Below are 27,140 nucleotides of genomic sequence, written 5' to 3'. Positions count from 1 at the left end.
ATTCCTTTCTGTGAAGACACCCAGCTGCAACCTTGCTGATTCTCTCTTGGGGATGCTTCTCAGGGTGTGCTGCCAGGAGTCACTGTTAACCTGCAAACTGAGCACTCTCCTAAACTGGCATCTGCTAAAGGAGAAAACACAACTTCAGATGGAGTGGTTAGCAAGCAGAGGTTTCTTTTTCTGTGTGCCTTTTCATTGCTTCCCACACAAGTGGTGTGTGTTGTACAGGCTGATGCACACAGCTGTCCATGGGAGGTGTCAGGCTAAACTTCCACTGGAGCCCTGTTACATTGTCCTTGTTTGAAATGTTTGTCCAGGCGACATTGAAGAGATGGAGCATCAGGATGGTGGAGAGGAAGGCAAGGAAAAGCTGACAGAAGTTGACCCCTGCCACTCTGAGGGTTGTATGCAAGTGGAGTCAGCAAGAGACCTGCAGCCTTGCAAGAAACAGCATTTCACTTTAAGCCTTGTGAATTCCTCTGGGACCTCGGAGATAAACTCCATTGTTGAAGGAAAAATCTTAAAACTGAATGGTAATTATTTTCTTGCTAGTTTTTTTTCCCCTTTCTTCTTTTTACACCTGTACAATAACTATTTCCTTTTTTTGGTAGCTTTTTCTGCAGTTGCTATTGACTGGGATTCTGAGACACGGAGGCTGCTGTATGATGAACAGGAGGCACAGGTTGTAGTATGCTCTTTTCATAAGACATCTATGTAAATTTGCATGGTTTTTAAAAGGTGATAGTAAACAGTGTTCTGGTGGGTCATCTTTTTAAAAGAATAAACTGTTTTTTTATAACAGAATAGGACAGTTTTTACTGTCTTGTAAAAGCTCTAAATCCAAGTGAGGACATATATTTTCTCTTAAGGACTATTTAGCATAAGAAAGGAGTGGCTGGAAGCTGGAGATGATTGTCTGGGTGGAGAAGGAGGTGCAGAAATAGGCATTGTGGGGAAAGTGAGCATGTAATTTCTTGATGTCAGGGATTACAGAGTATGTGGAATTGACTAAAGCACCTGTCTCTTTCACTAGGCATTTGAAAAACATGGAAGCATGCTACAAGTACAGAAGAAGAAGGCTGTTGTAGCCCTCAGAGACTGCATAGAGCTCTTCACTACTATGGAAACACTTGGTGAACATGACCCGTGGTAAGAACCACTGTCTGCCTGCCATATTTACCATCAAATGTAACTGTTTGAGTTCATATGATTTTTCATGGGATTCTTATCATTTCCCAGGTCTGTCCTTTTGTCCTTATCTTTGAGAAGTCTGTCAGATCTGTATTAAGTATTGACTCAATAGACTGTGGGCATGGGTTAATAAAAGTATTTGTTTCCTGCCTATATTTAAGAAAAAAGTATCAGTGGGAATGCAACTTCCAATAACCAGGCTGTTTTTCAAAGTTGGTTTTTGTACAATGTCCAGTCAACATACTTGCTGTTGGACTATAAAATGAAAGCAAGTGGAGTTTGGAATTCTCTGAGGCAGAATGTTCACCTGCAGATTCCACAGGCAGTGTGCCTTCTGTCAGGCATGGACTGTGCTTGTGCTAGTGAGGATCTTTAATGGAAGGCCAGAAGCTTTTCCTTTCATGCAGTCATTAATTTCCTTGCTTGTTGCTCCTTCCTTAGGTACTGCCCTAACTGTAAGAAACATCAGCAGGCCACGAAGAAGTTTGACTTGTGGTCTTTGCCCAGGATTTTGGTGGTACATTTAAAACGCTTCTCGTACAGCAGATACTGGAGGGATAAACTTGACACGGTTGTGGAATTCCCCATCAGGTAGGATTCTTCTCTCAAGCCAGGAAGATCTTGGTCAAGAAAGATGTACTTCTGATGTTTCTGTTGGGTGGGCTTGTTGTAAAGGCTGTAACTGGAGCAGGTGTTTTCTGGGTTTGAATGGCTGGACAGCAGGCATGAGTTGAGAGGGTTAGTGTCTTTGGGGGGTGGTTTTTGTTAATGCTATTCATCTCAAAGAGCATTAATTACTAGCAGGTACTGTTCTGAAATTCACTTAAGCCCATGTCATTCAACCAAGAGAACTTCTGTAGCAATTTTAGCAATTTTTTTTGGCAGTGCTGCACTTGCAGTATTGAGTACTGCACAATTACAAGATGAAAGCCTGCCTTGTCCCTCTGCTTCTGCATCCTGCTGTGGGATGAAGCAAATCCCTTACTATTCCTGTCTCACTCTTCATGCCTACACAGGGACACTCCAAGCTGTGTTTTATTCAACACCTCCCTCTAAACTGGCAGTGCTTGGTGTGTTTGTCAGGACCTGCCTTGTGTGGGAGGGGTAACAAGCCTGGTCTTCACACTAGCAACACCTGGCCCCTGAGCAGCAGAGCAGCACTGGTGCCATGCTTCATTTCCTAAAAAGTGATGGTTACTGGTGTACTGATAGTTCTGTGTTTCCTTCCAGGGGTTTGAACATGTCTGAGTTTGTCTGTGACCCAAGAGCAGGCTCATACGTGTATGACCTCATTGCAGTATCCAATCACTATGGAGCCATGGGAGTGGGCCACTGTGAGTAACTGCTGCTGTGTCCTTGGTGTGCAGCGAAACGTGGGCACAGGAGACATGGGAGGGCTCTGCACTGGGACACCTCAATAGCCCTCCCTAAGGTGTCTGGTGCAAAACTGACCTGTGTTTGTGTGCAGGTGAGTATTGGATTGGGATCCTGTTAGGATTGGAGGCCAGATAGGTAGCAGCACTTTGGCCTGAGGTCTGACTGATGCCTGTGGGACCCTGGTTAGTTGTCATTAGTTTGTGTGATGGTGTTCCCCAATTTATGAGTGGACTCCAAATTTTTCAGTGCTGAACTTGAAATTGTGACACTGGCTGGCAGAATGTCTCCACCTTTGCACTGATAAGAACTGACATAGCAAAATGTCATTTCATCAAGAGAAAACCCACTTACATACAAGTTTTGTACATGATGAGTCTGTGTTTTCTGTCACTGGTTTTGCTTTAGCACAGATGAAAAGTGTCTGTGAGTTCCCTGTATCAGGTGTCCATGCAGATCCATGCTGTAGGTGACACTTGCAAAACCACCCAGAAGCAATTTACCATTGAGAGGATGATGAACTCCTGTAGCTGAAGGGGCACATGTTCTGAGGCTGGAGATCACAGCCAAGAAGTCTTGGCTGGAAAAGATGTTGAGGGACTTCTAACTTCATTCTTGAGTGAGGATTCTTGCAAGAATCAGATCAGATCCATTAGCAGTAGAGAACTTTCCTTTCTAGTGAAAATGCAGAGTCTTAAACTGTGTGTGTTTGGGAAAGCTCTGACTCAAGGGCAGTGAACAAAGCCTATTTTTTCCCTTAAGTTTCTTTTCCCTGTATCTCAGCTGGCAGGGCTAAGCCTGGTGTGTGGAACCTGGTCCTGGACTAGCTGGGCCAGCTGGCATGTTGTAGATACTCATGTTGGTTAGCTAGGCTTGGGGCAGGCAATGCCAAAGCTGGCTCCTGGCCTCCCAAGCACACGTGGTTGGAGTCCCAGTGTCCCAGGTGTGCATTCCCTCCCTGCTGGCCCTGGCCAGCCTGCTGAGCTGCAGTTCCTCCCTGACAGACACTGCCTATGCCAAGAACAAGGTGAATGACAAGTGGTACTACTTCGACGACAGCAGCGTCTCGGTGGCTTCAGAAGACCAAATAGTGGTGAGTATTTGGCTTGAGGCTGTTCCAGCTCTGTGCTTTGTGTGGTTCCCTGCTTTGTGTGACATTGCAGCCAAGCTGTGTGGATGGTTTCAGGTGGGTTTTCTCTCTGTTTGGTAGACAAAAGCTGCGTATGTGCTGTTCTATGAGCGCCGAAACAGCGAGGAACATTCTGCCCCCTCTGCTCCCCAGGAAGAGTGTGATGGCATGGACACCAACTAAGCACCACCTCCAGCACTCAGCCACCGTGGTAGTGGTTGCTCTTGTAAAGCAATGCCTGAGGCGCCTGAAAATTTTTATTCCTTCTGTAGGGGTCAAGCAGAAAATCAAGCACTGAGAGAGTCAGTGCTGGGGGTTGCAGAATAGCACTGAAGAGCCAGGAATAGGTGCTGACACTTGGGTATTTAGAGGCCAAAAATAATATATATTGGAGCTTCAATAAAGTTCTTTTTAAAATCTGGCTGAGCTGTGTGGCTAGAGGCAGGGGCTGGGGCTCTGGTTCCTGGGCTGAGGGTTGTAGCTGGGGTTGGGAGAGGACAGCCTGAGCTGGAGGCCAGCACAGCTGAGCCTTGAGGGGCCCGTGGAGGAGAATGGTGGGTACGATTCTGTGAATCGGCATTGGGGCTTCCTGCCACCTCTGGTGTTGCTGTTGGGCCCTGCCTGTGTCAGGGAGGCCTCCTGCACCTTTTCTGGAGCTCAGTTCAAATCTTTGTACTTCTGGTCTGTTGCAGTCTCTGCCATTGTACCCAGGTCCCCTGGCAAAGCAACAAATGTTTCTCTTGCTTGCATCCTTTCACTGATGCATTTGAGGCTCTCCTGGGCAGTTTTGACTCAGCATTTTTTATGTGAACACTGAATCCAGTGATGCAGGAATCTTGGCCAGAAGCGAATCATACTTGCCTGTGGTGTGGCATATGTGCAGGCTGATCCCCATGGAGATGCAGGTTACAGCTGCTCTGGCTCCTGTTCTTCTGCAGAGAAAATACCATCCATAACATTGATGATTTCTTGTCTTTTCAATCTCCTACAACCCTCACTTCCAGGCTGCTATGTAAGCACTTTTCTGCTGCCAGCATTTCTCCTATGGTTTGTGCAGTAACAGCATTTTTATCCTTTTTTGCTCATTTATGTCTCCAGCCAAGCTCAGCACTGTGTCCCCAGAGCTGTCACCTGTACAGGTGACAGCCCAATGCCATGGATTGTGTGAGTTTTCAGCCTTTTCTCTGGCAACTTTGGTTTTTTTGGACTGCTTTTTCTGCCCTCCACCACCCTTGAGTGCTGCCTTTCTATCCTCACCTGATCACCCTCTGTGGGGCTGCAGGTGTCACAGTCCTGTCCCAGGTCCTGTTGGCCTCTGCTGTTCAATGGTTCTGCTCCATCCTTTTCTCACAACTGGCAAATGCTCTTCCCTCTGTCCTCCTTTACTGAGTGCTGCTTTTTAGGATTCAAGTCCAGCTTTCTTGAAAAGAGACTCCTGTGAGTCTCAGTGGAGAACTGGTTTTCCATGTGAAAAATGGGGAAAATTCCAGAGCCTTAGCCTGTATTTTTTAGGGGAACATCTAGCTCAAGGTAGTGACCCAAACAGGAGGGTTTTTCCTTTTAGATCCAAGTGTGTTGGCAGAATGAAAGGCTGAGACTGGCTCAGTGTGCTTTTTGTTCCCTCTGGAATATGTGCTTTGCAGCTGCTGTGGCTTCAGTGCTGCCATCATCACCTGTTGTGGTGGTCAGCAGTGCTCATCCATTTAACTCCAAACTTTCCACCTCAGCCCCACCTTTCTGCAGCCCAAGCAGTGCCTGACATTGCAGTGTGCCTGTCCCTGCACCCTGGCAGGGCAGCACAGGCAGCCCTTGGCCAGGGCACTGGAAAGTGATGGGGAGGAGGAAGGGGCATTGTCTCTAGCCAGCATGCTGCTGATGTGATTCTCCTTTGTGGGATTAGCTTTAAAGCATTAAAATTTAAATTTTGAGGTCACAATTGCTTAGTTGCTTCTGCTGTCTTATTTTTATTGTTGCAACTCTTAATATTGAATTTTTTTTCCTTATTACTGAGGGGAGCATGCAAAAAGCAACTTTTAAGCTGTAGCACTGCACTGAAATTACTCTAACCAGCATTTTTTTGTTTGTTTTACCCTGAAAGTAAGTCATGTGGGCATTCCAAAATGGGGAATAGAGGAAAGGGAGGACAGTGAAAGACCTTTTTAAAAGATAAATCAATCTGAAGTAGCCTTTGTCCTCCTCCTCACCTCCCTACCTGTGCTGACACTGAGAAATGCATCTGTGGGGTTCAATCTCAGATCCTGAACAGACTTTGTTGTACTGCAGAACAAGCAGCCCAGCTCTGCTTTCTCTGCCTCTGAGCTGCTGGGCTTTGGCTGGTGTGTGTGTGTGCTGTAATACCAGACTGTTTTTTAGACTAGCACTTTGTAAGTGGCTGGCTCTGTTGTACAAAGAGGAAAATTAAAGAGTGGTTTGCACTGAAACTGGGTTTTGTTGTGTTTTCAGCTTTCATTACGTGGCCTAGCACTGCTGGTTGTGGGGATTCCTGGTGCTCTAGGAGAAATTTGGGCTGGGGGAGGGTGAGTCCTGCAGAGCCAGTGGGGATCTGGGAGGAAATCAGCTGCTGAGGGCACAGCTCTGCACAGCTGAGCCTTCACTCTGCTCCAGGGTTGCCTTTTCTCTCTGCAGTGCTGGGTTGCTGGTACCTGGTGCTCTAGCAAAGCTGTCCTTGCGTTTTTGTGGCACTGGACAGCCTCAGCTATGGTTTCATCCTTCCTCTGCAAACTCCTGAGAGTTCTGGTCTTCCTTCTGTCCATTTTCTCCAGGGGTACCAGGGCTGCTGAGCTTTGCTGTGAAGGGCTGGTCCCCAAAACATGAAACCCATTGTGGGAAGAAGGGAAAGCTAAGGGGCACCTTCCCTGTTCCCTGGGAAGGTATTTGGTGAGAACAGAACATCAGTGTCACAGTCCTGGCACAGCTCCTGCCTTGAGAGGATTTACAGTGTTACCCTGAGAAAAAGGTGCTCAGAATAAAGAAGGGGGAAATGAATAACAGCCTGAGTATGGAAGAGCTTTTTGCAAAGCATTTCTCTAGGTTGGGGAAGAGGTCTGAGGAGTTTCTACAGAGGGATAAGCCAGGAACAGCTGCTCCCTGTTCTCTACAGTGCAAGGTGGGCAGCTTAAAGCATTTATTATCCCACCTGGCCCAGTAAATAACAGCCAGGCACTCTACAACACTGCTCACAGGCAGGAGAGGCTGTGTGGGCACTCAGGTGCTTACAGATAGACTTGGAAAGGATTAAATTAATGGGGAAGTAGAGTGTGTGTGTGTCTGTGGGCTCAAATCAAAGCGAGTGCACTGCAGTTCTGAACATGATGTTTTTATTTTAATTGCAGCCTTGCTAAAATACATTATATAGTTCTAGATAACAGATTTCTTTTCAAATAACTTTTACAAGAAGTGACAAAAGCATATTCTCAAATTCAGAAGATGGAGGTCTGAAGTTCTTCCTTAAACATGCCTTCAAAATGGAGGTCCTTTGCCATGAGCTCTTCTTCTACATCTTCTAAGGCCCACTGATGATCTGTCAATTCTAAGGCTTCCCATTCAGTCTGCATTGGCAGTGAACAGAAGCAGAGAAGGAAAAGTAACACAGGATTAGTTAAACAAGAACTACACAAAGCAGTGCTTGCTTTGAAAACTGCAACAAACACTGATTTCTATTAAAAACCTGGCAATCATATCAACTCTCTGAAATCAGTGGTTTATGCTTAATTAGATGTTAGTTGCTCAATACAAATTGCATCACAGAAATTAGAAAAACTACATTATCTACTTTCTGCCAACCCTCTAACCTTCTGGAACAGTCCATAGCTTTTGTAACAGCCAGTTCTGTTCTGGTGGGCCAAGTGCTTTGCAGTGAGGTAATTCTTTAGTTCAGAGTTACTTGATAACAACAGGTAAGAGGCCAAAAATTTTGCACCTGATCACAGACTTGTGCATAAAGCCTGCAAAAAACCATGTCACATGATGCCCAGCAAGGGATTTGTATTTCTTGGCCAGAACACTTCTCCTGCAATATGGGCTTTTTCCCTTTTGTTTCTGCTGGAACATGTAATGGGTTTTGGTCCCTGCAAGGCTGAATTGGCAGAAATGCTGTGGAGAGCCAGTACTGGGTGGAAGTGGAGTCAGTCCTGGCTGGAATTGCACCTCAGTGCTGAGTGTGGCAGAATAGCCAGTGCTCCAGCACTGCTGCAGCCATCCTCTGCCCTGGCTGAGCCTCTGCCTGGGTACTGTTGGATCTTTAACCAGCAAGGTTACTGAAAACAAAGTGCAGGAGCAGACCATCCCAGCTTCCCAGGCAGCAGATGATGTGTGTGGCTAAACATCTTCTACAGCACACAAAACCAGAAACCAGGTCTGTCCTTCGTGCATAAACCTGGCCATGAACAGGCCTGCGAAAGGCACAGGCAGTCTAACAAGCAAGTGCCTGTGGAAGGTGCTTTAGGAGAACTGCAAGGCAGTAAATTGCTGATGGATTTTCCACTGAACTGACTGGCTGACTTGATTTTCTCACCCAAGTTCGATGAGGATCATGCTGGACTCATGCTCAGCTGCACTATTAACACAACTTTTGAAGAGCCAGCTTCTGCTTTGGAACTATACCTCAAGGTAAAAAAAACCCTTCCTCAGCAAAAGCAAAGCATGGGACATAAATTCAGCTTTTGTACCAGCAATGACTGGTCTGTCAGGTTTTCTTCAGGGTATTTGGGCTCTGCCAGACCCAGAGTAACTCCCACAGCCTTCAGAAGGCTGTCAGCTCTAATTTTAGGAACAGGAATCCAGAGCAATTCCCTTACTAGACACGTGGAGATGAGTTACATGCAATTTACAACCCTGCAGGCTCACACAAACAGGAGTGCAGGTGGGAATACTGTACCTTAAATGCTTTGTTAGTATCTGCTGGCATGGCCATTGCTGCCCCTGTCATTTGTTCTTGCATCACCCTGGACTGATCTGCAGCTGCAAATGAGAAATGAGAGGATGATTTCTGTGCTATTAAACAGCATTTCCTGGAGCATGGTGCAGTTGGGAAGGTTTTTATCTGTAGATGAGAACAATGCAGCAACAGCCAGAATGCAACACTGCTGTGCCAGGAGTCCTCACAAGACATCTTGCTCCCAACCTGCTGTCTTAGCCAGATTTACATAAAACCTGCAGAAAAATCGAAGAAAATCGTTTTCTATTCCCAATGCAAACCTGGCCCATGGACAGTAAGTAATATCACAGAAACAAGAGAAGAATTCAGGAGCTTCTTGGCTGTAAACGCAGAAATCTTTCCTCCAGCCTCCCCCAGACAACATCCCATGGAAGGAGCAGCCAGTTCCCAGAAATGGCAAGTGCCTTACCATTATCTTGGCCCAGGATGAGAGTATAAATGCTTCTGAGTCCAAACACATTCAAGAAGTACCAGGAAGCAGAGCTCACCCTGACAAATCAGAACAAGCACAGTTGTTGTCAGTTCAAAGCTGGCTCATGACCTCATTCCAGCAGCACACACAGACCAGCCAAGGGCTATCAACACTTTCAACATTTTCCAAGTGGGAACTGGACCTTGCTTGCTGAGGACAGGGACTTACCAGGATGCATCCAAAGTGAGCAGCTCGATTCCCTGCTGCAGCATTGGCTTGAAACGCAGCGTCAGGGGAAACGGGACCTTTGCTGCAGGGTAAAGAAAAAAAACCCAGTTTCACAAAGTGACAGTGCATGATTGCAAAGCACAGGGCAAAGGAGCAGGTAGCTCTTTTATCACATCTAATGTAGTCTGCAATGTGTACAATAAAGAGTTAACTTGGATTTTTGAAAAAGCTGCAGTTCTGTATTCATTTTAACATGAAAAGACTCTGAAACTGAATCAGATGACCAAACCCTCACAGGTGTTACTTCAGTGACTGTGAAAGGGAAGGTCCCTTGTTAAAGAAACAGTTATCACATTAACAGTATAGAAAAACCCCCCCCAGAATTATGAATTTAAGTAAGTATGTTTGATGTGTACACTCCACACAGTAACCAATTCCCTGGACAGGTTCAGAGGAAAATCCACTGCATCAACTTGAATTTCAGGCAGTTTTAATAAAATACTGGTTTTGTCACTACAGTTGTTCCCAAATACATGAGCTATTTTCTTGGAGAGCATGACCAACACTCAGAAAACAATTTCCGCCCTTTGCAATGGGACAAGCAAATTTGTGCAGTTTGTGGAGTGAAGAGCAGCAGTGCCACAAGCCAAATATTTATGCTGCTTCTGACTGACTGCTCTCAGGTCCAGGAGCAAACCTCTGATGCAGCTCAGACCCTCAAGGCCATCTTCAGAAACACAAGCAAACCCTTGTTACTCCAGACACTTACTTGTGACAAATCCTGAAAATGTCATGTTGATCCAGCCACCAATGAGGATCATAGGCAGAACATTGGTTACATTCCCTTTCATCATATCTGTGAGCATGGTAGGATCTGCAAATCATAGACAGGGTGTGAAGTAGCAGCACATCACATTAAGAGAAACAAGCCATTACATGTCAGATAATTTAATTAAGAAACTGCATGAGACAACACTCCTGTTCCAGTATCTACAATTTTCCATTGCTGACAATACTTTGCAAAAGGAGATGAGCAGCCAGTGTGGTGGAGACTGCTGCCACAGAGGTGTTGTGTTCTGTGCTGTGCCTGACCCCATCCCTTGCCCCAGATCTCTGGACTTGCCTGACCTCTCTGAGCTGACCTGGGTAGAGGAAAGACAAGCTCCTATTTTGCTGTATACATTAGTTAAATTAAATCACTTTAGAGAAGACCCTCTGGGAGCTGGAGCAAAACACTGGCAAAAGGAGACAAGAGCAGGACTCCCACTCCTGGCTACCCTGAGGAGATCAGGCCTCCTGAGATGCTGCAAGCAGCTCAAGGCTGAAGTTAAGCAACATGAAGCAATCTAATGTTTTTGTTATCCAAGAGAGGGATCTCACTCCCACCCCCTCCCTCACACTGCCCGAGCTCCCTGCAGAGCTGATTCATCTTCCACCCTCAGCAGACACTGCAGGTTTTTCTACCTGGCTGCAGTTGGGGTACCTTAACATACCTGTCATTGGTGAAGGAGGCACTACCTTTCTTTTTGTTTTCTTAAAAAATCCATCCTCGGGGTTATTAAAAAAATATTTCCGGGACAGGAAAGACTGAAAGCAGAGAAAGACAACGCCAACACCGTAAGAAGTAAAAGGACAGAAGCATTAGTTCTTGCTCAGACATTCAGACATCTCGTGAGTTCTTTCACAACACACCTTCCTGGGATAGGTGCCTCACTGCCCATGTGTTCTGAAGCTCATCACATTTTTCTGCATCCAGAGTACCAGATCTCTGGCTCTCTAAAATTCTTAAAGTAATGATAAGAATTCTCTGAAGAGAAACCCATGTTAATTAAAGAGCTTTTAGTGTTTTGTGCAAATTCTTTGTGCCGGGGAGCACCAATACTGATACACGGGACATCTTCACTCGCCCAACTGACCTGGATTTCACAAAATACACACTTGGTACCAACAGAGCCAACATGAGCGATGCATTTTTAGTTTAGCAAATATTTCAGCTGACATTGTATGACCACCTCCTTATCCCATGCTAGCATTACATCCCTGTGTGCTTGCTGGCAGATATTAAACACAGCAGTTTGGAGGCACATCTCATGTCAGCAGGCAGTTAAAACATCGAGCAGTGACAGCTAACATAAATGTCAAGGAAAAGACATAAACAGCAGTGCTGTATCCAAGATTCCCGGGAATGTGCCCTTACGGACACTGCTGTGCCCAGGGGTGACCCGGCAGCGTCCGAGCCCGCGGGCGCTGCTCGTCCCGCGGCACTGCCCGTGCAGAGCCCCCCAGGCACCCTGGTACAGCCCGAGCGCGCAGCTCCCTACCTGCTTTGGAATGTATTTTCCATTTTCCCGAAGGACTCTGCTCCGGATCAGGACTTGGCTGGAAGAGAGACACGCGGCGTTAGCGGCGGGCCGGGCCGGGCCGGGGGAGCGGGGCGGGCGGGGGTGAGGCGGGCCCTGACCTGTCGGACACCTGCTCCTGCGTGAGGCGCTTGTCGCTCTGCAGCAGGATGGACACGTAGTGCCGGATCATGCCCACGAAGAAAGTGATGAAGACGATGGGCAGCACCACCCATAGCCGGATGTTGGAGTCCAACAGCAGCTCGGGCTCGCTCATCGCGGCGGTGCCGCTTCGGGCCCGGCTCCGGCCGACACCGGGCCGCCGCCGCACGCCGCGCTTCCGCTTCCGGGACCGGGACCGGCCCTTCCGCCCCCGGCGGAACGGCGTCAGCGCGCGCCGCGGGCGGGAAACTCGAGCGCGAGTGGCGGGAGCGGCGTGAGGGGACAGAGGCGTGAGGGGACAGCGGCGTGTCCCGCCCTGCCCTGTCCTGCCTTGCCCGGAGAGGACGGGAGGTGAGCTCGGCTCGGCTCGGCTCGGCTCGGCTCGGCTCAGCTCAGCTCAGCTCAGGTGAGGTGGGCACAGGTGAGACGGGCTGAGCTGAGCTGAGCTGAGCTGAGCTGAGCTGGGCTGAGCTGAGCTGGAACGGCCGCCTGAGGCACTGCCCGCCTTTGGCAATAGGTGTGATGGAGGGGGGCCAGGCTGGGCTGTCAAGCTGCGCCTCGCACCCAGAACGCCATCCCAGCAGCGGTGGGGCTGGAAGGGAGCTCTGGGGATCAGCCAGGGCAGCCCCTGCCGAGGCAGGGACACCCAGGGCAGGTGACACAGGAGCGGGTCCGGCTGGGCTGGGAGTGTCCGCAGGGAGGGAGAGTCCTTCCCCGGGCAGCTGTTCCAGTGCTCTGCCGTCCACAAACTGAAGAAGGTTTTGGTCATGTTGAAATGAAACTTCTCGTGTTTTAGTTTTGGCCATTGCTCCTTATCCTGTCACTGGGCACCACTGAAGAGAGTCGGGCACCATCGCTTTGGCGCCCATCTTTCAGATATTTATACATCTGAAACAGCTGTGAAAGGCTCATTGCACTTTTGTTTTTAAACTGTTCCACTTCCATGCTGGTATTTTAAATAAGTCATTTTACCAGCCTCTGCCAAGCAGCTGAAATTTAGCGTGAGATGCACACACATCTTTTTTTCATAACCTTTAAGTTTTAAAGGTGAGTTGAGTTTATTTTTCTTTTTAATTGTTGCCACCCCCCAAAAGAGGATGGTGAGATGGAGATTTGTGCTGACAGAGCTCACTGGCTGTGACTCGTGGTTAGGGGCATGAACAGGATCACTTAATGTGTTTGGGCCCATGAACACCCATCTGTGAATCCTTTGTTGCTTTGTCATGTGTAGAGCTTGACTTTAGCTCAGTGGATGCAATCTGGGTCGTCATAGTTGCTCACTTTAATTTGCCATGTAATTTGCCTGAATGAAAGACCAAGCCTTGTTTTATGAGGAACTGAATTTTAGAAAAAGGAATGTATTGTGCTATTGAAATATGACAAGCTCTAAAATTTCAACCTGCACAGTAGAAAAATGTGGTGTGATATTGGTTACCCAGGCAATCTGTCTTTCTTTGAGCACTCTCAATTTCCATCATGTTCCCTTTTTCTATTCACATCCTAGATCTGCTTAAAAAAGAGATTAATAAAACACTTGTCTTTTTCCTGCATTTTTTTTTAGGCAGCAACAAAGGTTTTGTTACCATGGTTTCAAAAAGGAAATTATCCAAAGTTGATGCTTCTGAAGAGAGCTGCAAGACAGACTTGGCAAGTAGGTGCCTGGGTATCATTTTAGTGGAGTGGAGACCCATTAATAGAGGCAGCAGCTCCCAAGCAGGGGCAAGGCCAAAATGGCAGTTCTGATAATGCTGATTGTTAATGAAACTGCTGATTTTTTTTTTTGTATTTGATGCAGCATGTGTTGTTTTCTCAGAAACTAAGAAGTCACGGAGTTCTGATAAGGAAAATGCCTCTGCCTTCTGTGGATTGGAGAATGAGGGAGTCTTTGAAGAGCTCCTCAGGACATCAGGAATTGTGCTGAAAGCTGGGGAGGGACAGAATGAAATAGGTATGAGTTCATCATTTGCTGTTTCTGCTTCAGATGAAAACCTGCAAGGATGGATAGTACAAAGCAATGATGTGTTTTACTTGCAGCACAAAAGTGCTTGAGCCAGCTTGTTTCAAAATTCCAGTAAACCTTCATTTGGCCTCTTATTTGTTATATACCTCTTGCTCCTGCTGAATTCAGTGCAGCACCTAAACTCATTATTCCACCTCTTTGGGTGTATACCTGTTAAGTCTAAAGGCTTCTGAAAGATTATTGGAGGTACATAGAAAAGTATTAGACTGCATCTGTGATTACAGTGTTGAATTACAGAGGCAGGAGCTCTGAAATGGGGAAGCAAACACGGCATTGTTGCCTTGCATTTCAGGCAGTGCCTTCAGGGAGCCCTGTATTCAGTGTTTCAATGCTACTCTCAGCCCTGACTAGAGAAAGCACAAGTGCTGATGCCACTCAGGCTTTTGCCAACTGCACTTCTCAATAGAGCAAATGCAGAATGTTGGTGGATGGGCTTGAGAGCTTGTACTTGGTTTAGCTGTTAGGATATTGTATGGACAGACTGTGTCTCATTCTTTATTTCCTTTCTAAACTGTCTCCTCAGCTGTTGATCAAATAGCTTTCCAGAAGAAGCTCTGCCTGGCCCTGGAGAAGCACCCTACTTACCCAGCTGTAAGTAACTCTGTCAGGAGCCACTGCTTGTTGAGTAGGAAAATATGCAAATGCATCTGCCTGTCCCTGCTAGTCCCAGACAGAAGTGTGCAACACAGCAGCTTGTCTTGGATTTCTGTGGTTCACATTTTCCATTTCTCTTAGTGTTGCTGTTCCAGCCTTTTAGTCCCACAGTTTTTCTGACTCTCAAAGTAATTTTCATTGGCAATATTATTCAATAGACAAAGACTCTTAGAGCAGACAAATCACTTGCATAGCTCTCTGGTGGGAGCTGGGTTTGGTTTTGTGTTGGGTGGGAGCTGGCAGCATTGACACTGCCATGATGTGGTGCTCCTCCTCAGACACCAAGTCCAGGTGAAAGTCCTGAGGCAAATGACTTGATTGCAAATGTTTTTTGGGTGTAGGCTTTATCACATTATCTCAGCTGAACAGGAAGAAAGGCAAAGTCTTCTTAAATCAAAGTAAAATGTGAGACACGTGCTTTAGAGTTACTTTGCAGAGCAATCCTCTGGAAATGGTCTAGACTAGCATTCATTTATTATCCAGCATTCCTTCCACCACAGTTTCTGTCTGCAGTTCCCAGATTAGCTCTCCCTGGTTCTCATCATCTGCTTGCAAATTGCATCCTAAAGGACAGCAGCTGACTGGGGTGTCCCTTCAGGGTGGATAACTTCTCTCTGCTTTGCAGGTGGTGAAGCAGTTCATCAGTGGCCTGGAGTCTCACATCAAGGACAGGAACCAGTTCAAGAACTGCCTCTTGCCCTGCACTCCTGTACGGACTGAGGGGTCCAGGTAGAGAAAATGAGTTTTGCCTTCCCCTCAGTCAGAGCCAGTCTCTGGAGATGTGCTGGGACATTGACCAGGGTGCAGCTAAAGGCTCCAGCTGGTGCACACCAAGGCAGCATGGCTGGTGTAATTAATTGCTGTTAATTAGCAGGGAGTTTAGAGTGTTAAGTGTCAGAATTTACTGCCTGGCCGTGGCACACATTGGATTCTATAGCATTTTATGGCAACAACCAAATACTGTGAAAAAAATTTGCCAGGGGTGGTGGAGGTCAATTCCTTTTTAAGATTTTTTTCCCCAGGAGATACAGCTTCACCACAGACTTTCACATTTTTAATCCTGTAGAAAGTGAGCTGGTTCAGAGCTAAAGTGCAGTTGTAAATCTTTTTATGTGTCTGTGATTGCCATGTGCTACCTTAAGTCATTGTATGTAGTTTTTAAAAGAAAACAGTAATGGGAAGAGTTACAGCCTGTTCTCCCAGCATGTTTTTGACACAACTGTGGTGGAATCTTTCATCTTGCAGGAATCTGGTGCACTCATATTGTGAAAGCCTCATTAAACTGCTTCTTGGGATTAAGATCTTACAGGTATGGGAACCTTACCTTGCTCTTTACAATGTTTTGATTGTAGGGAACATTTTGCTTACTTAAGTAAAGGATTAATAGAGCTGGTTTTGAGGCAGGTGAGGCTGCATCTGGAATAGTGTCCAGTTTGCTGTTGCAGGGACACAAAGATGCTTAGGGCCTGAGACACATGGCAGACAAGCAGAGACAGAGGGAACTGGGTTTGTTCAGTTTTAAAAGAAGATTAAGGGAAATTTCATGGTCTTCAAATACCTGGTTGCAAGGTGTAGGGAGCACAGAGCCAGACTCTCCTCAAAGGCGAACAGGGGCAGAATGAGAGATGATGGCTCAGGTCAACCACAGGAAATTCTGATGAGATATAACCACTTCCACTGTGGAGAATCTTTAAGGGCTAGAGCTGAGCACTGTTTTCAAACTCATCTAAAATTGGTGCTTTAATTTTCTGAGTGGTGAAAAGCAGCTCAGGGTCTGAGAAAAAGAGATTAATTAACCCAGAGGAATTGTACATCCTACCCTTATGGCCATATTCTGCTGGGTTATGTGGGTAGTTTATACTACCCTCTGAAAAGTGGTTTTCACTTCTTAGGCTGTGTGCCTCATTTCTGGCATTAGGCAAGAGATTTCTTATACAGGCAATACTTTATTGAGCCTTTCAAGCATTTCATTCTCTGTGTGTATTTCATCTTTTCTGAAAGGTCAGTTTTGGTGGCAGTACCACAGCACAACCAGTAAATCACCATAACATTGCCTTTTAACATTGTTTTTTTCCTTTTTTTAGCCTGCTGTCATAACACTGTTGTTGGAAAAGATCCCTGAATTCTTTTTTGACATGTGAGTATAAACTGGCTTCTCTCTGCCTTGAAATGAAATTTCTTTTGGACAATCACCAGCTGTTTGACTTTAGCTGTACTTCAAGTTTACCTGGCTGGCAGTTTCCACTGATGTGGGGTTTTTTTTCATACTTGTGTAAAATAATCTGTGAGGTACCATAAATTGGTGAGTCCATAGAGCAGAAGACAGATTTCTAGAAGGTGAAATGCAGACATTGTGCACTGATTGGTTGTGCTTTTCACAGCTACTGACACAAGCTTAGGAATTATTTCAGCAGAGGAACTAGAGAGTGTGTCATCATTTAAAAAAAGATGGAAGTGGCTCCTGGGAGAGTTTAGGAGGCTGGGAGATGCAAACAAATCTCCTTTTAAAATCCCAAGTTGTGTTCAAACTAGGGAAATTGAAAGATCATCTCTTGGTTTTTGAATGTAGAACACCACAGTGGAGTGAGAGATCTTGAGGTGTAACACAGGCAAGACTTGGCCACTCCATCTCTTCTTTCTGTGCCCTGGATGCTCACTGCAGAGTTAGTGGGGCAGGCCAAGGGGCAGAAAGGAGCTGAGGCTGTTCCTGCTGCAGCTTTTGTTCCAGTGTTGAAATACAGCATACAAATGTTGCACAGGGAAGAAATTATCTCTGACTGAAATCTTGTTTGAGGAGGGTTTAACATAGACAGTCACAAGGTCTGAACTGTTTTCACCCAAGAATTCTAAAGGATCTTGGATGTAAAAGTGATAAGCTGTTAATTGTGCTGTGAATCCTTTGGGAATTCTGGAAAATGGATATTGTTACATTTGTCTCCTATCAAATTGTAGGAAGAGTGAAGTTCTTTCTGTGTATTAGTGACCAGTTAAGAATGGGGTCAGTTGTTCTTGCTGCCCAGCAGCAGAGCTCTGGATTCTGTAGGTGTGACTAAGCTGTGTATCCTTTTCTGCCGTTCCAGTGTGGGCACCTTTGGAACAAATTTCCCCCGGCTCATCATCAATCAGTTCAAGTGGCTTGACAGGCTCCTTGACAGCCAGGTGGGTGCCAGAGGTGCAGTCACACAGATGCTTTTTCCAAACAACTTCTGGAATGCCTCTCAGGTGGGATTAGATTGAATTATTGTGCTGATGAGAACTGATCTTGTTCTTGTATTTACATGCTGAAGGAGAGATTTAATTTTTTCTGTTTTGTTATGTTTGCCTTGAGTTACATCTGAACATCTTTTTACTATTTTTTGTTACTATTTTTTTTTCTTCTTTCCTTGCTCTGAGTCTTCTTTTACATAAATTTATATCTGTGCATGTGTATTACACAGATGGCCCCATTTTAAAGTTGTTGGCAGGAAGTTACAGTCCCCTCTTGTTTAATTTTGACAAGGTACTGGATACTTGCAAGTGTGTGGGGATGAATTCTCTGTTCTTGTTCTGGTAATTCTTTCCCTTCTTTCCCCAAGTCAGTTGGTCTCTGTGGGTTACTCTCTACTGGAGTACTTAACACTGGGAAGCTTGTTGTGTTTCCCAGTTTCCTCTGCTCACCAAGATCATTATATCCTAGCTGTAAAATATCCTTTTTCCACAAAAATCTCTGCTCTGCTTCATGATGTCAGCAGGACAATGAGTTAAGGGACAGTTGGCACAAACTCAAGCAGATGTTGGACTGAGGGACCTTAGATACATAATATTGTTGTGCTGAGAGATTTGTGCATTTCAGCAGTGCTCCTGTTGTCTGCAGGATCTGGTCAGGAAGTTAATGCAGATGGTCAGTGTCTCTCCAGTACCAATCCAGCATGATATTATCACCAGTTTGCCTGAGATCCTGGAGGATTCCCAGCAAAGTGAGGTTGCCAGAGAGCTCAGGTATGGATGATTTGGTTGGGAGGGTTTGTTTTGTTTTGTTTTTTCCCCCTGGCACTTAGCAGAAAAGGACAAGATGCATTAATGCAGGTTACTCTGGGGCTGACTGAAGTATTGGGACAGCACTCTGTTCCTGTTAACTGCAGCATCTGGGGACACCCAGCACTGTCTGAGGACATTCCATTTGTACTGTTGTGCTCCTAAAGAGAGCACAGGCAATCCAGCAAAAGACATTGCATTTAGACAATGCTCCAAAACTGCTTTTATCTAAATTATGATTAAACTCTTGACTACCTGGAGACAGCACAGGTAGCATCCAGTTAAGTACTCATTACTTCTGCTCGATAGTCTGTGATCAGTCACTTGGCTATTACTACTGACAGCTTCTGATTTGTCTTGGATTCTGCTGTGCTAAGGATCAACATGGTTTTTATTAATAAAGAAAACACCAGATCCACAACACAGTAAATGTGTGCATGAAACAGAATTTTCTGGCTATTTTATATACTTTTCTCAAACATATTTACTGATCCAAACAACTGGGAAGCCTAATGCCAAGAGGTACCCTCCCAGGGAGCACTGCCATAGGCTAGTCCTTACATCTGTCTGCTTTAATAATGTATTCATTTTACACAAGAATTTGAGTAGTCTAAGTGTTTCTAATTCTTATTATTGCACAGATCACTTACGTTTCTGCTGGAGTTAATCACCTTTTCAAACCTGTGATCACTTGCAGATTATTACTGCAAGCAGTGCATCCTATTCCTTGTACCCTCTCAAATTGTGACTTTGTTTTCATTCTCAGTTTATTGCCTCAGCTTCTAGATAAAAAAACTCCACACATTTTTCCTATGCTAATCAAACTCCTCAGACTTCTCTTTTCTCTGTTTGTGTATTTTGAAAGCTGAGATCCAAACAGTATCAGCAGGGCATACTTATTTCCATATTCTCCATAGCCTCTACCTATTTCTGATGCAGAAAACAGCTCATTACTTCTAATGAGTTAGGAAGCACAAACACAGTTACCAGGATGCTGCAGATGAGCTGTTTTTCAACTAACAAAATTTAAGTACAACTTCTTACTTAAGAAAGTTTGTAAGAAACTCAGAGGCCAGCCAAGAATGATTACATGAGTTTTGGGAAAGTCCATGAGGCTGTTAAAGACAGGTGCAGTTCTTACATGAGGAGTAATCATTTTGAGAACAAATTTTCCATAATCCCAGTGGCATATGTTGTCAGTTTCAGAGATTTTTTTTTGCAGTGGCCACAAAAACTACTGGAACCATACAATACACTAAAGATACATTCTTGATTTTGTTAAGAGGACCCTTTGTTTTCTTTTTCCCTGTGTATCAGCTGCCTGCTGAAGCAGGGCAGACGGCTGACAGTGCCAATCCTGGATGCCCTTTCTCGTCTGGATCTTGATGCAGAACTTGTGGCTGAGGTGAGAGCATTTACTGAGCACTTCAGCACACCCCAGCCCCTGCTTAGCAACACAAGAACTGGAACTGTTTCTTCATTCCCAGTATTTTGCTAAATCTGACTCCTGAAGGCCTTCAAAAGTCCTGAGCTCCAGAAGTTGGAAAGAGGTCAGAAGCTAAAGCTGGTTTTTGAAACATGTATGCGAGATTCAGGAAAGAGCAGAGAGAAGTTTTCTGAATGCCTGCTGTAACAGCCAGGAATTTCAATCACAGCTGTTTTAGCAAATGCAGAAGCACTTTGTCCTGCTGCAGTAATTGTTTACTGCCTATCTTAAATCTTATTTTCAATATCTCATCTTTTTTAAGTACAGTAACCAGACTAGACTGTTATATTCTAAGGAAAGGCAGATTGGTGATTAAATAATTAAACAGATTTTCTCTGCAGAATGCTGACAAAGGAGAAGATATGATCATGTACGTTGTGCTTTTGGATATGTTGCATTGCTGCACTTTTTGGAGTTGGGCTTCTTATGGATAAAATAAAATTGGTTCATTTGAGTACATAGTGTTTTACATAGTGCCAAAAGGCTGGTGCTGCATAGCAGGCTGCACATCCTCCATGCTTTTCCTTTTTGAAAGCCAGTTACAAAATGGTGGAGCCAAGCTCTTCCTGCTGCAGACTGATAAGGGGCAGTGGCCACAGCAAGAGGTTTAGGTTGGACATTTGGAAAAACTGGTTAAGGTCTGCAGCATTAACTTAAATTATCAAAGAAGTGGCAGAGATTGGAGGTTTCCTCCATCCTTCAAGACTCAACAAAGCCAAGGTGCATCTGATCTGGTACTGACAATATTCCTGCTCTGAGCAGAAGGTTGAACTGTTATCTCCAAGGATTCCTTCCCACTGGCATAACTATGTTTCTGTGAAGTGTTGTCTTCCAGCTGATGCAGTGCTGCTCTCTCCTCAGGTGAGACAGTCTGCCATGACTGTTGTGCCTTCTGTAAAACTGGAAGATTTGCCTGTAGTAGTAAAATTCATCCTCCAAAATGTCAAGGCAGCAGATGCAGTAGAGGTACAGTATCTTTTTCATAATGAATATGATTTCCACACCAGTGTGTGTTTTAATAGAGGGAAGTTGCTTCATACCCAGAGCTGTATGTTTTAATGTTTTCAGGTAAAATTTTAATATTGCCAGGGATCAAAGCCAACCTTGCTGAGCTATCAAACACACTTTGTTTCATATGTTGAGGAAGCCTCAGCCTAAGCCAAGTGAGGTTTGAGATCTGCCCAAACCTTTCAGGGAGATCCCTTTAAAAAACTGTGCCTATGACATGGTAGCCAGTCTGTGCTGGTACACTGCATTTGAACAGCAGTCACATTGGTAAACTTGCATGTCCCAGAGTTCCTGAGGCTGTCATGTATCTTGCTCAGCTGCTAAACAGAATAAATACAGTTCACAGCAATGTAAAGCAGATATTGGTGGGAATTTCACAGAGTAGGTCTTGAAAAACTCTGTCTTTTGTGTGACATAAATGTGAAGAGAAGTTTTGCTGGTTCATTTTCTGAGTTAAAAAAATTAAATTTGGGCATGATTAAATACTTGTGAATCTTTACAAATATATGAGTTTTAATTTGTAATTTTAGGGTTATTATGGGAAATTGTTTTATTTTCCTCAGCTTTTTCTGTTCTTCCCTCATTTGTCACAGTGATTTGTGCATGGGTTTGTGCTTTACAGGTGATTTCTGATCTTCGGAAGAACTTGGATCTGTCCTCATGTGTTCTGCCCCTGCAGATTCACAGTTCCCAGAAGAAGATTAAAAGCCAAGTCCAGGCCAGGTACTTTAAGAAGTTTACTTGATTCTCCAAAGGTAGGATGAGGCAAGATAACTTAAACTGTTCCTCTTTTGGTCTCTCTGGCACAATTGGCTACAAACATGAGCCTAATTTATCCTGTGGAAAGGCAAGGACACATTTATTCCTTCCTACTTGGTGCTAATGCAATACATGTGTCACTCCTTGCCCAGCCAGCTTCCCCTGCCATGGCTGTAGTTCCTTTTGAGCCATCTGCCTCCATGTCTGCATGGGGATAAGCAACTTCATTTATAATAATATTGCTACCAATTTATCTGTTTTAAGTTCCCTCCAGTATGTGTTCCATTGATTCTGCAACCTCTGGTTCCACCCTCTTGGAAAACTCCCTCTCTTTCCCAGAGCATTCCCTGTGGACAATGGCTGCTTTAAGTTACTGCTGTGACTGCTGGGCTGCCTTGCTCCTGTGACAGTATTTTCAGGGACTGAGTCTCCTCTTTTCTGATGATTTGCAGTTCTTCCATGAGCCAAGTAACCACCAGCCAGAACTGTGTGAAGCTACTCTTTGATGTCATCAAGTTAGCTGTGAGATTTCAGAAAGATGTCTCTGAAGCATGGATTAAGGTAAGAGACAAACTTCAGTCCTTGTTTCCTTATTTATTTGGGCTCCTTGATTGAGCCTGAGCTTTTCTTGTAATCAAATGTGGTATTAAAAGACAGATGTTAGCCCTTCATTTTACTGATACAGATTTCATTCTACAAGAGAGGAAAAATGTATACCATATATTGAGACTGAGCTATATGAGGCCTTAAGGTGCTGGAAAATGTCCTGCTAGAAATCAGTATCAGCTGGTATTAGGTTAAATTTAATTTTAAATTGCCTTTTAGTATAAACCATGAAGCTGTTTCTTGTCCTCAATATCTCAGTTCCTTTCTCAAGCCTCATATTACTTGAGAATATCCTTGTTCAAACTCAGTTTTCAGCTATTTTTTAATACCTCCTGGATTCTCTGTTGTTGGGAGGATCCAGTTTGCTGACTTTGATGGGTATCTTGCTGTAGAGGAGAGAAATCTGTGAGCAGGGTGTCACAGACTTCTGGTGTCTACCTTTTGTGATTTGGTTTTGGAATATAGAATTGTACTGTAACCTAACAGCTTGCTTGGTTTTTTTCCTCTCAGGCTATTGAGAACAGCACATCTGTGTCTGACCATAAGGTAATAGTTCTGCTCTGTAAGTGTCCTCTTCTCTTGATTTCTCAAGGACTTTCTTCTTGGTTGTAGATTAGAAGATATTTGAATTTGGACCAGAAACTTACTGGTGATGTTTCTTGGATGGTTCTCTTGGTGTTGGACTTGTTCCAAGTATAACAGCCATCCATTTTCTTGTAACTCTTGGTTCATCCCTTCCTTCAGGTTCATCCCTGTCCCTTCTCTTAAGGGACAGAGTTAATTCAGAGTTAATCCTGCTTTAATTCTGTACTGTTGTACTCATAAGGTTTTATTTAAGTTGTAACTCTTGGGACTTTCTGAGCTCTTTTTTTCTTCTAAGTTTGGACTTCAAATTTTGACTTGGAGTTATCTGGACTGTTTAATATTTCAGCATAATGAGTGGTGGTTATTTCCTCTAAAAGGTTCTGGATCTGATAGTTTTGCTGCTAATCCATTCTACAAACACCAGGAACAGGAAGCAAACTGAGAAGGTTTTGAGGAGCAAAATCCGACTGGGCTGCATGCCAGAACAGCTGATGCAGAATGCCTTCCAAAACCATGCAACGGTCAGTGCTGATCCTGCTTTGGGACTCTCTCTTTTATCTCTCAAAGATCTTGTCAGATGATGATTTAGCCCTGTGCTGCATTATTTATACCTTTCCAGTAATGTTCATGTACTTCTCTTATAATTTTTAGTCTAGATCAGTGTCCCAAGGCACATGTTCTCTGTTGTAACTGTCATGTGGTTTTTTGGAGTTGAGTTTTTCTCAGCATTGGATGTGTTGAAAACAAGCAACAATAATCTCCTCTTTCATGGTGTCTGTATTTCAGGTTATCAAAGACTTCTTCCCTTCAATCCTAGCCCTTGCTCAGACATTTCTGCACTCAGCACACCCAGCTGTTGTCTCCTTTGGCAGCTGCATGTACAAACAAGCTTTTGCAGCCTTTGACTCCTACTGCCAGCAGGTACAGTGTGATGGATGGCAGCTGATTTAGGTTTGCACTTTGTTCTAGAGTTTATGTCATAATCCTTTGGGGACAGGGTTTCAGGCAGTTGGAAGCCTTTGGAGAGAGGTCTGTGCCAAACAGTAGGACAAGAAGAAGATGGGGAACAATCACAGCAAGACTGTGATAGCAAGTGACTTCAAGCACAAAGATTGCTGTGATTATCTGTACTTGATCAACATAGTCCATATGAGCAGAGCAAGGCAGACATTTTTCTGGTGATATTGCACTGTGGTTCTTTTGGTGGCTTTTTCCTTAGGAGGTTGTGAGTGCTTTGGTGACTCATGTGTGCAGTGGAAGTGAGACAGAGCTGGACATTTCTCTGGATGTGCTCACGGATTTGGTGGTGCTGCACACGTCGCTGCTGATGCGCTATGCCACCTTTGTGAAGGTATCTGCTTTTTTGGGTTTGTACTACATTTTGGGGCCCTTACACTACTGTGCCTCAGATCCAGAATAGGCCAGTACTTCTCCAAAATACAAGTATTGGAAAAACTTGTACCTGTAAAGCTTTTCTGCCTGGAGAAAGGCAGTGGTCAGAAGTGAAAGGTAACTGCTGTCAAAGTGTGAGCTGTACGATAGGACTGAATGATTTTTTGACAGGGGAAATTGAGATAGGCAATTCCCTTTAACTGGACAATGCTTAAATTACAGGCATGGAATGGTGCCTACAATGGAAATGTTGTCTTTGTTTACATGAGCTATTTCAAAACTTGGCAAAAACTCACCCCCTTTGTGGACTGCACATTCTGTCTGTTGAAGGACTGACAGTACTTCAGCCAGTATTTGAATCCTAAGACAAAATTGCTTGCAGAGATGGAAAAAGACATATCCTAAAATTTAAAAGAAGTACTCAGTGGGGAGAAAAAATATGGGCTACTGAATTCTAAGAGTCACAAGCAGGGTCAGACCTGCCGAGTTGCCTATTTCCAAAAGTAGTAAAAGTGGAGATTGAAGGAAGAGTTAAACAGTAAGGCAAGCACGTAACAATACTTTCCTTGAACACTCCCCCATCCATGTTGGTTTGTAGCTTAAGGACAGCTTGTGTTTAAGAGCCCTTGAAGAGGATGGGTGTGGGTATTCCCGCACCTCTCTGATATTTTGGTGCTCCTGGTGATTTAATTATACATTGTGAGAAAGGTGTATACTTTTTGCTGTTTAGTTGGTTGGTTGTTAAATGAAAAGTACTTGCTTAATTACTTGCTTGTCAAATATTTGAATCCTGTGACCAAACCTGTGATAGAAAACTGACAGCTGCCACTTGTCCTGAGCACTCCTAAAATGCTTATGGTAGCCAAGTTATTCTTTCCATTCAGCCTCTGATAAAATGAAATCCCATAAGTAAGGCCAGAGCAATAATCTGGCATTTATGTTTGGTTAATTTGAATGTAGCTTTTTCATGCATGTACAAAAAAGGTAATTATCTTCCCTGAGGTTGACAATTCATGTGTTTTTGAGAATATGGAAAGGGATTCTTGATATTCTGAGCTACTTTGTGGCTTCTCTTCCAGACCATTTTAGACTCTACACAGAAACTGAATCCATGCCAGATCCGGAAGCTTTTCTACATCCTCAGCACTTTAGCATTCAGCCAGAAGCAAGAAGGGAGCTACATTCAGGTGAGCAGAAACACAACAGAAAGTTGTTCAATCTGTGCCTTGGTTCTTCTGCTAGGTTAACTAAATACTGGCATCATCTATGAACAGGGATTGATGTCAGGATAGCCTTGAGTTTAAAATTCTCTTCTCCTCAAGTGTCTGCAAACCAGCTTGTGGCTCTAGACTTTCCAACCTGATATCAAGGGCTTATCACAGTGACTGTGCCTCTCATCTTTCCCAAAAAGGTCCCCTTCTCTTGCACATTTGAGAAAGACAGAGTTGTTAGACATGTTGTAGGAAGGATACTGATGGTAGTCCCTAACCTAACCTCCCAGTCAAAGTGGGACTGTCACCAGCATGGTGTCATGTTGATTGTTGCTTTGTCTAGCTGAGCCTTGAAGGCTTGCAGAAGTGTAAATTCAGCAGCCTCCTTGCACAGCTCTGTTCCTCCATCACTTGGAAACCTTCAGAAAGCACAGTTGAGCTTCCTCCCTGAGATGTTTGTATTGATTCAGCCACTTAAATTCTGCACACCAGAGACAACAAAGACTTTTGTTAGAAGAGCTGAAGTGCACAGAGCAGAGTATGTGAAGTGGTAGACTCCACACCTCTTGTGCCTCTGGTTTAAACACAAGAAGCTGTCAGACCTGGTCTGTCTAAATCCACTTTCATCTTGCACAGGATACCTTGTGTGACTCAGCTGCAGCATATCAGTGGTGGTACCTTTGTCTGGATTTCTGAATCCTTGAGCAGAGCAGATAAAGAAATAATTCAGAGATATTTATTCCACAACAGAGATGTTAGGGTTTAAAATCTTCCCATTCATAAAGTTCAGCTCTAGAAATTAGGACTATTTGTCTTTCTTTGAGTCCCTGTGTAGTTTGTAGTTTTAGCTATGTTTGCACATGCTAACTTGAGCCTATAAAGGAAAACTGCTCTTCCTCTTCTGATTGGTCTGTGGCATGTAAAATAGCGTGTCTGTAGCCATTTTGTCTTTCCCACTTACCCTGTTAAATTGGAGCTCTTCACTGCCAAAATTCCCAGTTGTGTGGCAGGTTTAGCTCCATTCTGATCTAGTTTCCTCAATGATTTCCCCACCTCCCACCCTGAGTCTTACATGTGACTTGGGAAAATTGCCCTGGCAACACACAGTGTGACTTTGCAGCCCTGCAGGACTTGCCATCAGGATGTTCTGCCTGTCACCCTCAGAAGTTGTGAAAAGAAGGGGAGGAGTGTCTAGAATTTAGTTTGAGCTGAGAGTTTGTAACTGTGGAGATCCAAGGTTGGCAGTTTGACTCTTATCCTCAGTGTTACTGAAGACTCCAGGGGTAGGTCACTAAAGAAATCAGTACCTGAGAGCCAACTTCCTCTCTGCCTTCTCTAAGTGTTCTTTTCTTCTAAGCTGATGCCTCTTAGACATGAGGATCTCTGCAGGCAGATAAGGAATTTTTCCTTGCACTGCACAGATTCTCTTTGGACCTTCACCACAAACTGCTCCATCCCTCAGCCTCCTGAAGCTGACAGTGTTTTGGAGTGCAGCTCTGCAGCTGCTCTTTGGATGTGACAGGCTCCAAGACCATTTGTCTTTTAACATATTCTCCTATTAATTATGGTTGAAATCTGGAGCAATTGTGTCTGTGTTGTAGTTCTTTGTAGTA

At 44.5% G+C, this 27,140-nt stretch overlaps 3 protein-coding genes across 5 annotated transcripts in view; 2 read left to right on the top strand and 1 right to left on the bottom strand.

The window, feature by feature from the left end:
• Nucleotides 1-6,135, top strand: part of USP4 (ubiquitin specific peptidase 4) — a 33,978-nt gene extending 27,843 nt beyond the window's left edge. For 2 of the 3 annotated variants that reach the window (XM_059479843.1, XM_059479842.1), the window contains 7 exons: nucleotides 318-533; nucleotides 612-682; nucleotides 1,034-1,149; nucleotides 1,633-1,782; nucleotides 2,422-2,525; nucleotides 3,570-3,658; nucleotides 3,776-6,135. In XM_059479843.1, the coding sequence (XP_059335826.1) occupies nucleotides 318-533; nucleotides 612-682; nucleotides 1,034-1,149; nucleotides 1,633-1,782; nucleotides 2,422-2,525; nucleotides 3,570-3,658; nucleotides 3,776-3,877 (848 nt within the window). In that variant the 3' untranslated portion in view covers nucleotides 3,878-6,135. Of the gene's footprint in view, nucleotides 1-317; nucleotides 534-611; nucleotides 683-1,033; nucleotides 1,150-1,632; nucleotides 1,783-2,421; nucleotides 2,660-3,569; nucleotides 3,659-3,775 lie in introns of all 3 variants that reach the window. The other variant, XR_009419221.1, reaches the window with a different exon arrangement.
• An 880-nt stretch (nucleotides 6,136-7,015) lies between these two features.
• EMC3 (ER membrane protein complex subunit 3) lies at nucleotides 7,016-11,986 on the bottom strand. Its single transcript, XM_059480049.1, has 8 exons — nucleotides 11,753-11,986; nucleotides 11,613-11,670; nucleotides 10,785-10,878; nucleotides 10,061-10,165; nucleotides 9,292-9,373; nucleotides 9,061-9,140; nucleotides 8,592-8,674; nucleotides 7,016-7,263 (listed from the first exon to the last, which is right to left on the bottom strand). The coding sequence occupies exons 1-8, from the start codon at nucleotides 11,905-11,907 to the stop codon at nucleotides 7,135-7,137; spliced, it is 786 nt and encodes a 261-aa protein (XP_059336032.1). The 5' UTR covers nucleotides 11,908-11,986; the 3' UTR covers nucleotides 7,016-7,134.
• A 1,390-nt stretch (nucleotides 11,987-13,376) lies between these two features.
• FANCD2 (FA complementation group D2) overlaps nucleotides 13,377-27,140 on the top strand; it is a 34,159-nt gene continuing 20,395 nt past the window's right edge. Inside the window, exons 1-17 of the mRNA XM_059480190.1 lie at nucleotides 13,377-13,443; nucleotides 13,606-13,740; nucleotides 14,336-14,403; nucleotides 15,092-15,195; nucleotides 15,712-15,775; nucleotides 16,551-16,603; nucleotides 17,547-17,625; nucleotides 18,320-18,444; nucleotides 19,798-19,885; nucleotides 20,828-20,932; nucleotides 21,597-21,697; nucleotides 22,186-22,294; nucleotides 22,850-22,885; nucleotides 23,302-23,445; nucleotides 23,711-23,845; nucleotides 24,144-24,275; nucleotides 25,396-25,503. Coding sequence (XP_059336173.1) covers nucleotides 13,377-13,443; nucleotides 13,606-13,740; nucleotides 14,336-14,403; nucleotides 15,092-15,195; nucleotides 15,712-15,775; nucleotides 16,551-16,603; nucleotides 17,547-17,625; nucleotides 18,320-18,444; nucleotides 19,798-19,885; nucleotides 20,828-20,932; nucleotides 21,597-21,697; nucleotides 22,186-22,294; nucleotides 22,850-22,885; nucleotides 23,302-23,445; nucleotides 23,711-23,845; nucleotides 24,144-24,275; nucleotides 25,396-25,503 — 1,653 coding nt within the window. The remainder of the gene's footprint in view (nucleotides 13,444-13,605; nucleotides 13,741-14,335; nucleotides 14,404-15,091; nucleotides 15,196-15,711; nucleotides 15,776-16,550; nucleotides 16,604-17,546; nucleotides 17,626-18,319; nucleotides 18,445-19,797; nucleotides 19,886-20,827; nucleotides 20,933-21,596; nucleotides 21,698-22,185; nucleotides 22,295-22,849; nucleotides 22,886-23,301; nucleotides 23,446-23,710; nucleotides 23,846-24,143; nucleotides 24,276-25,395; nucleotides 25,504-27,140) is intronic.

This window comes from Ammospiza nelsoni, chromosome 11 (genome assembly GCF_027579445.1).
Source record: "Ammospiza nelsoni isolate bAmmNel1 chromosome 11, bAmmNel1.pri, whole genome shotgun sequence".
NCBI classification, from domain to species: Eukaryota; Metazoa; Chordata; class Aves; order Passeriformes; family Passerellidae; genus Ammospiza; species Ammospiza nelsoni.
The sequence above is the reverse complement of the archived record's forward strand: the minus strand, read 5'-3'. Positions and strand labels throughout refer to the sequence as shown.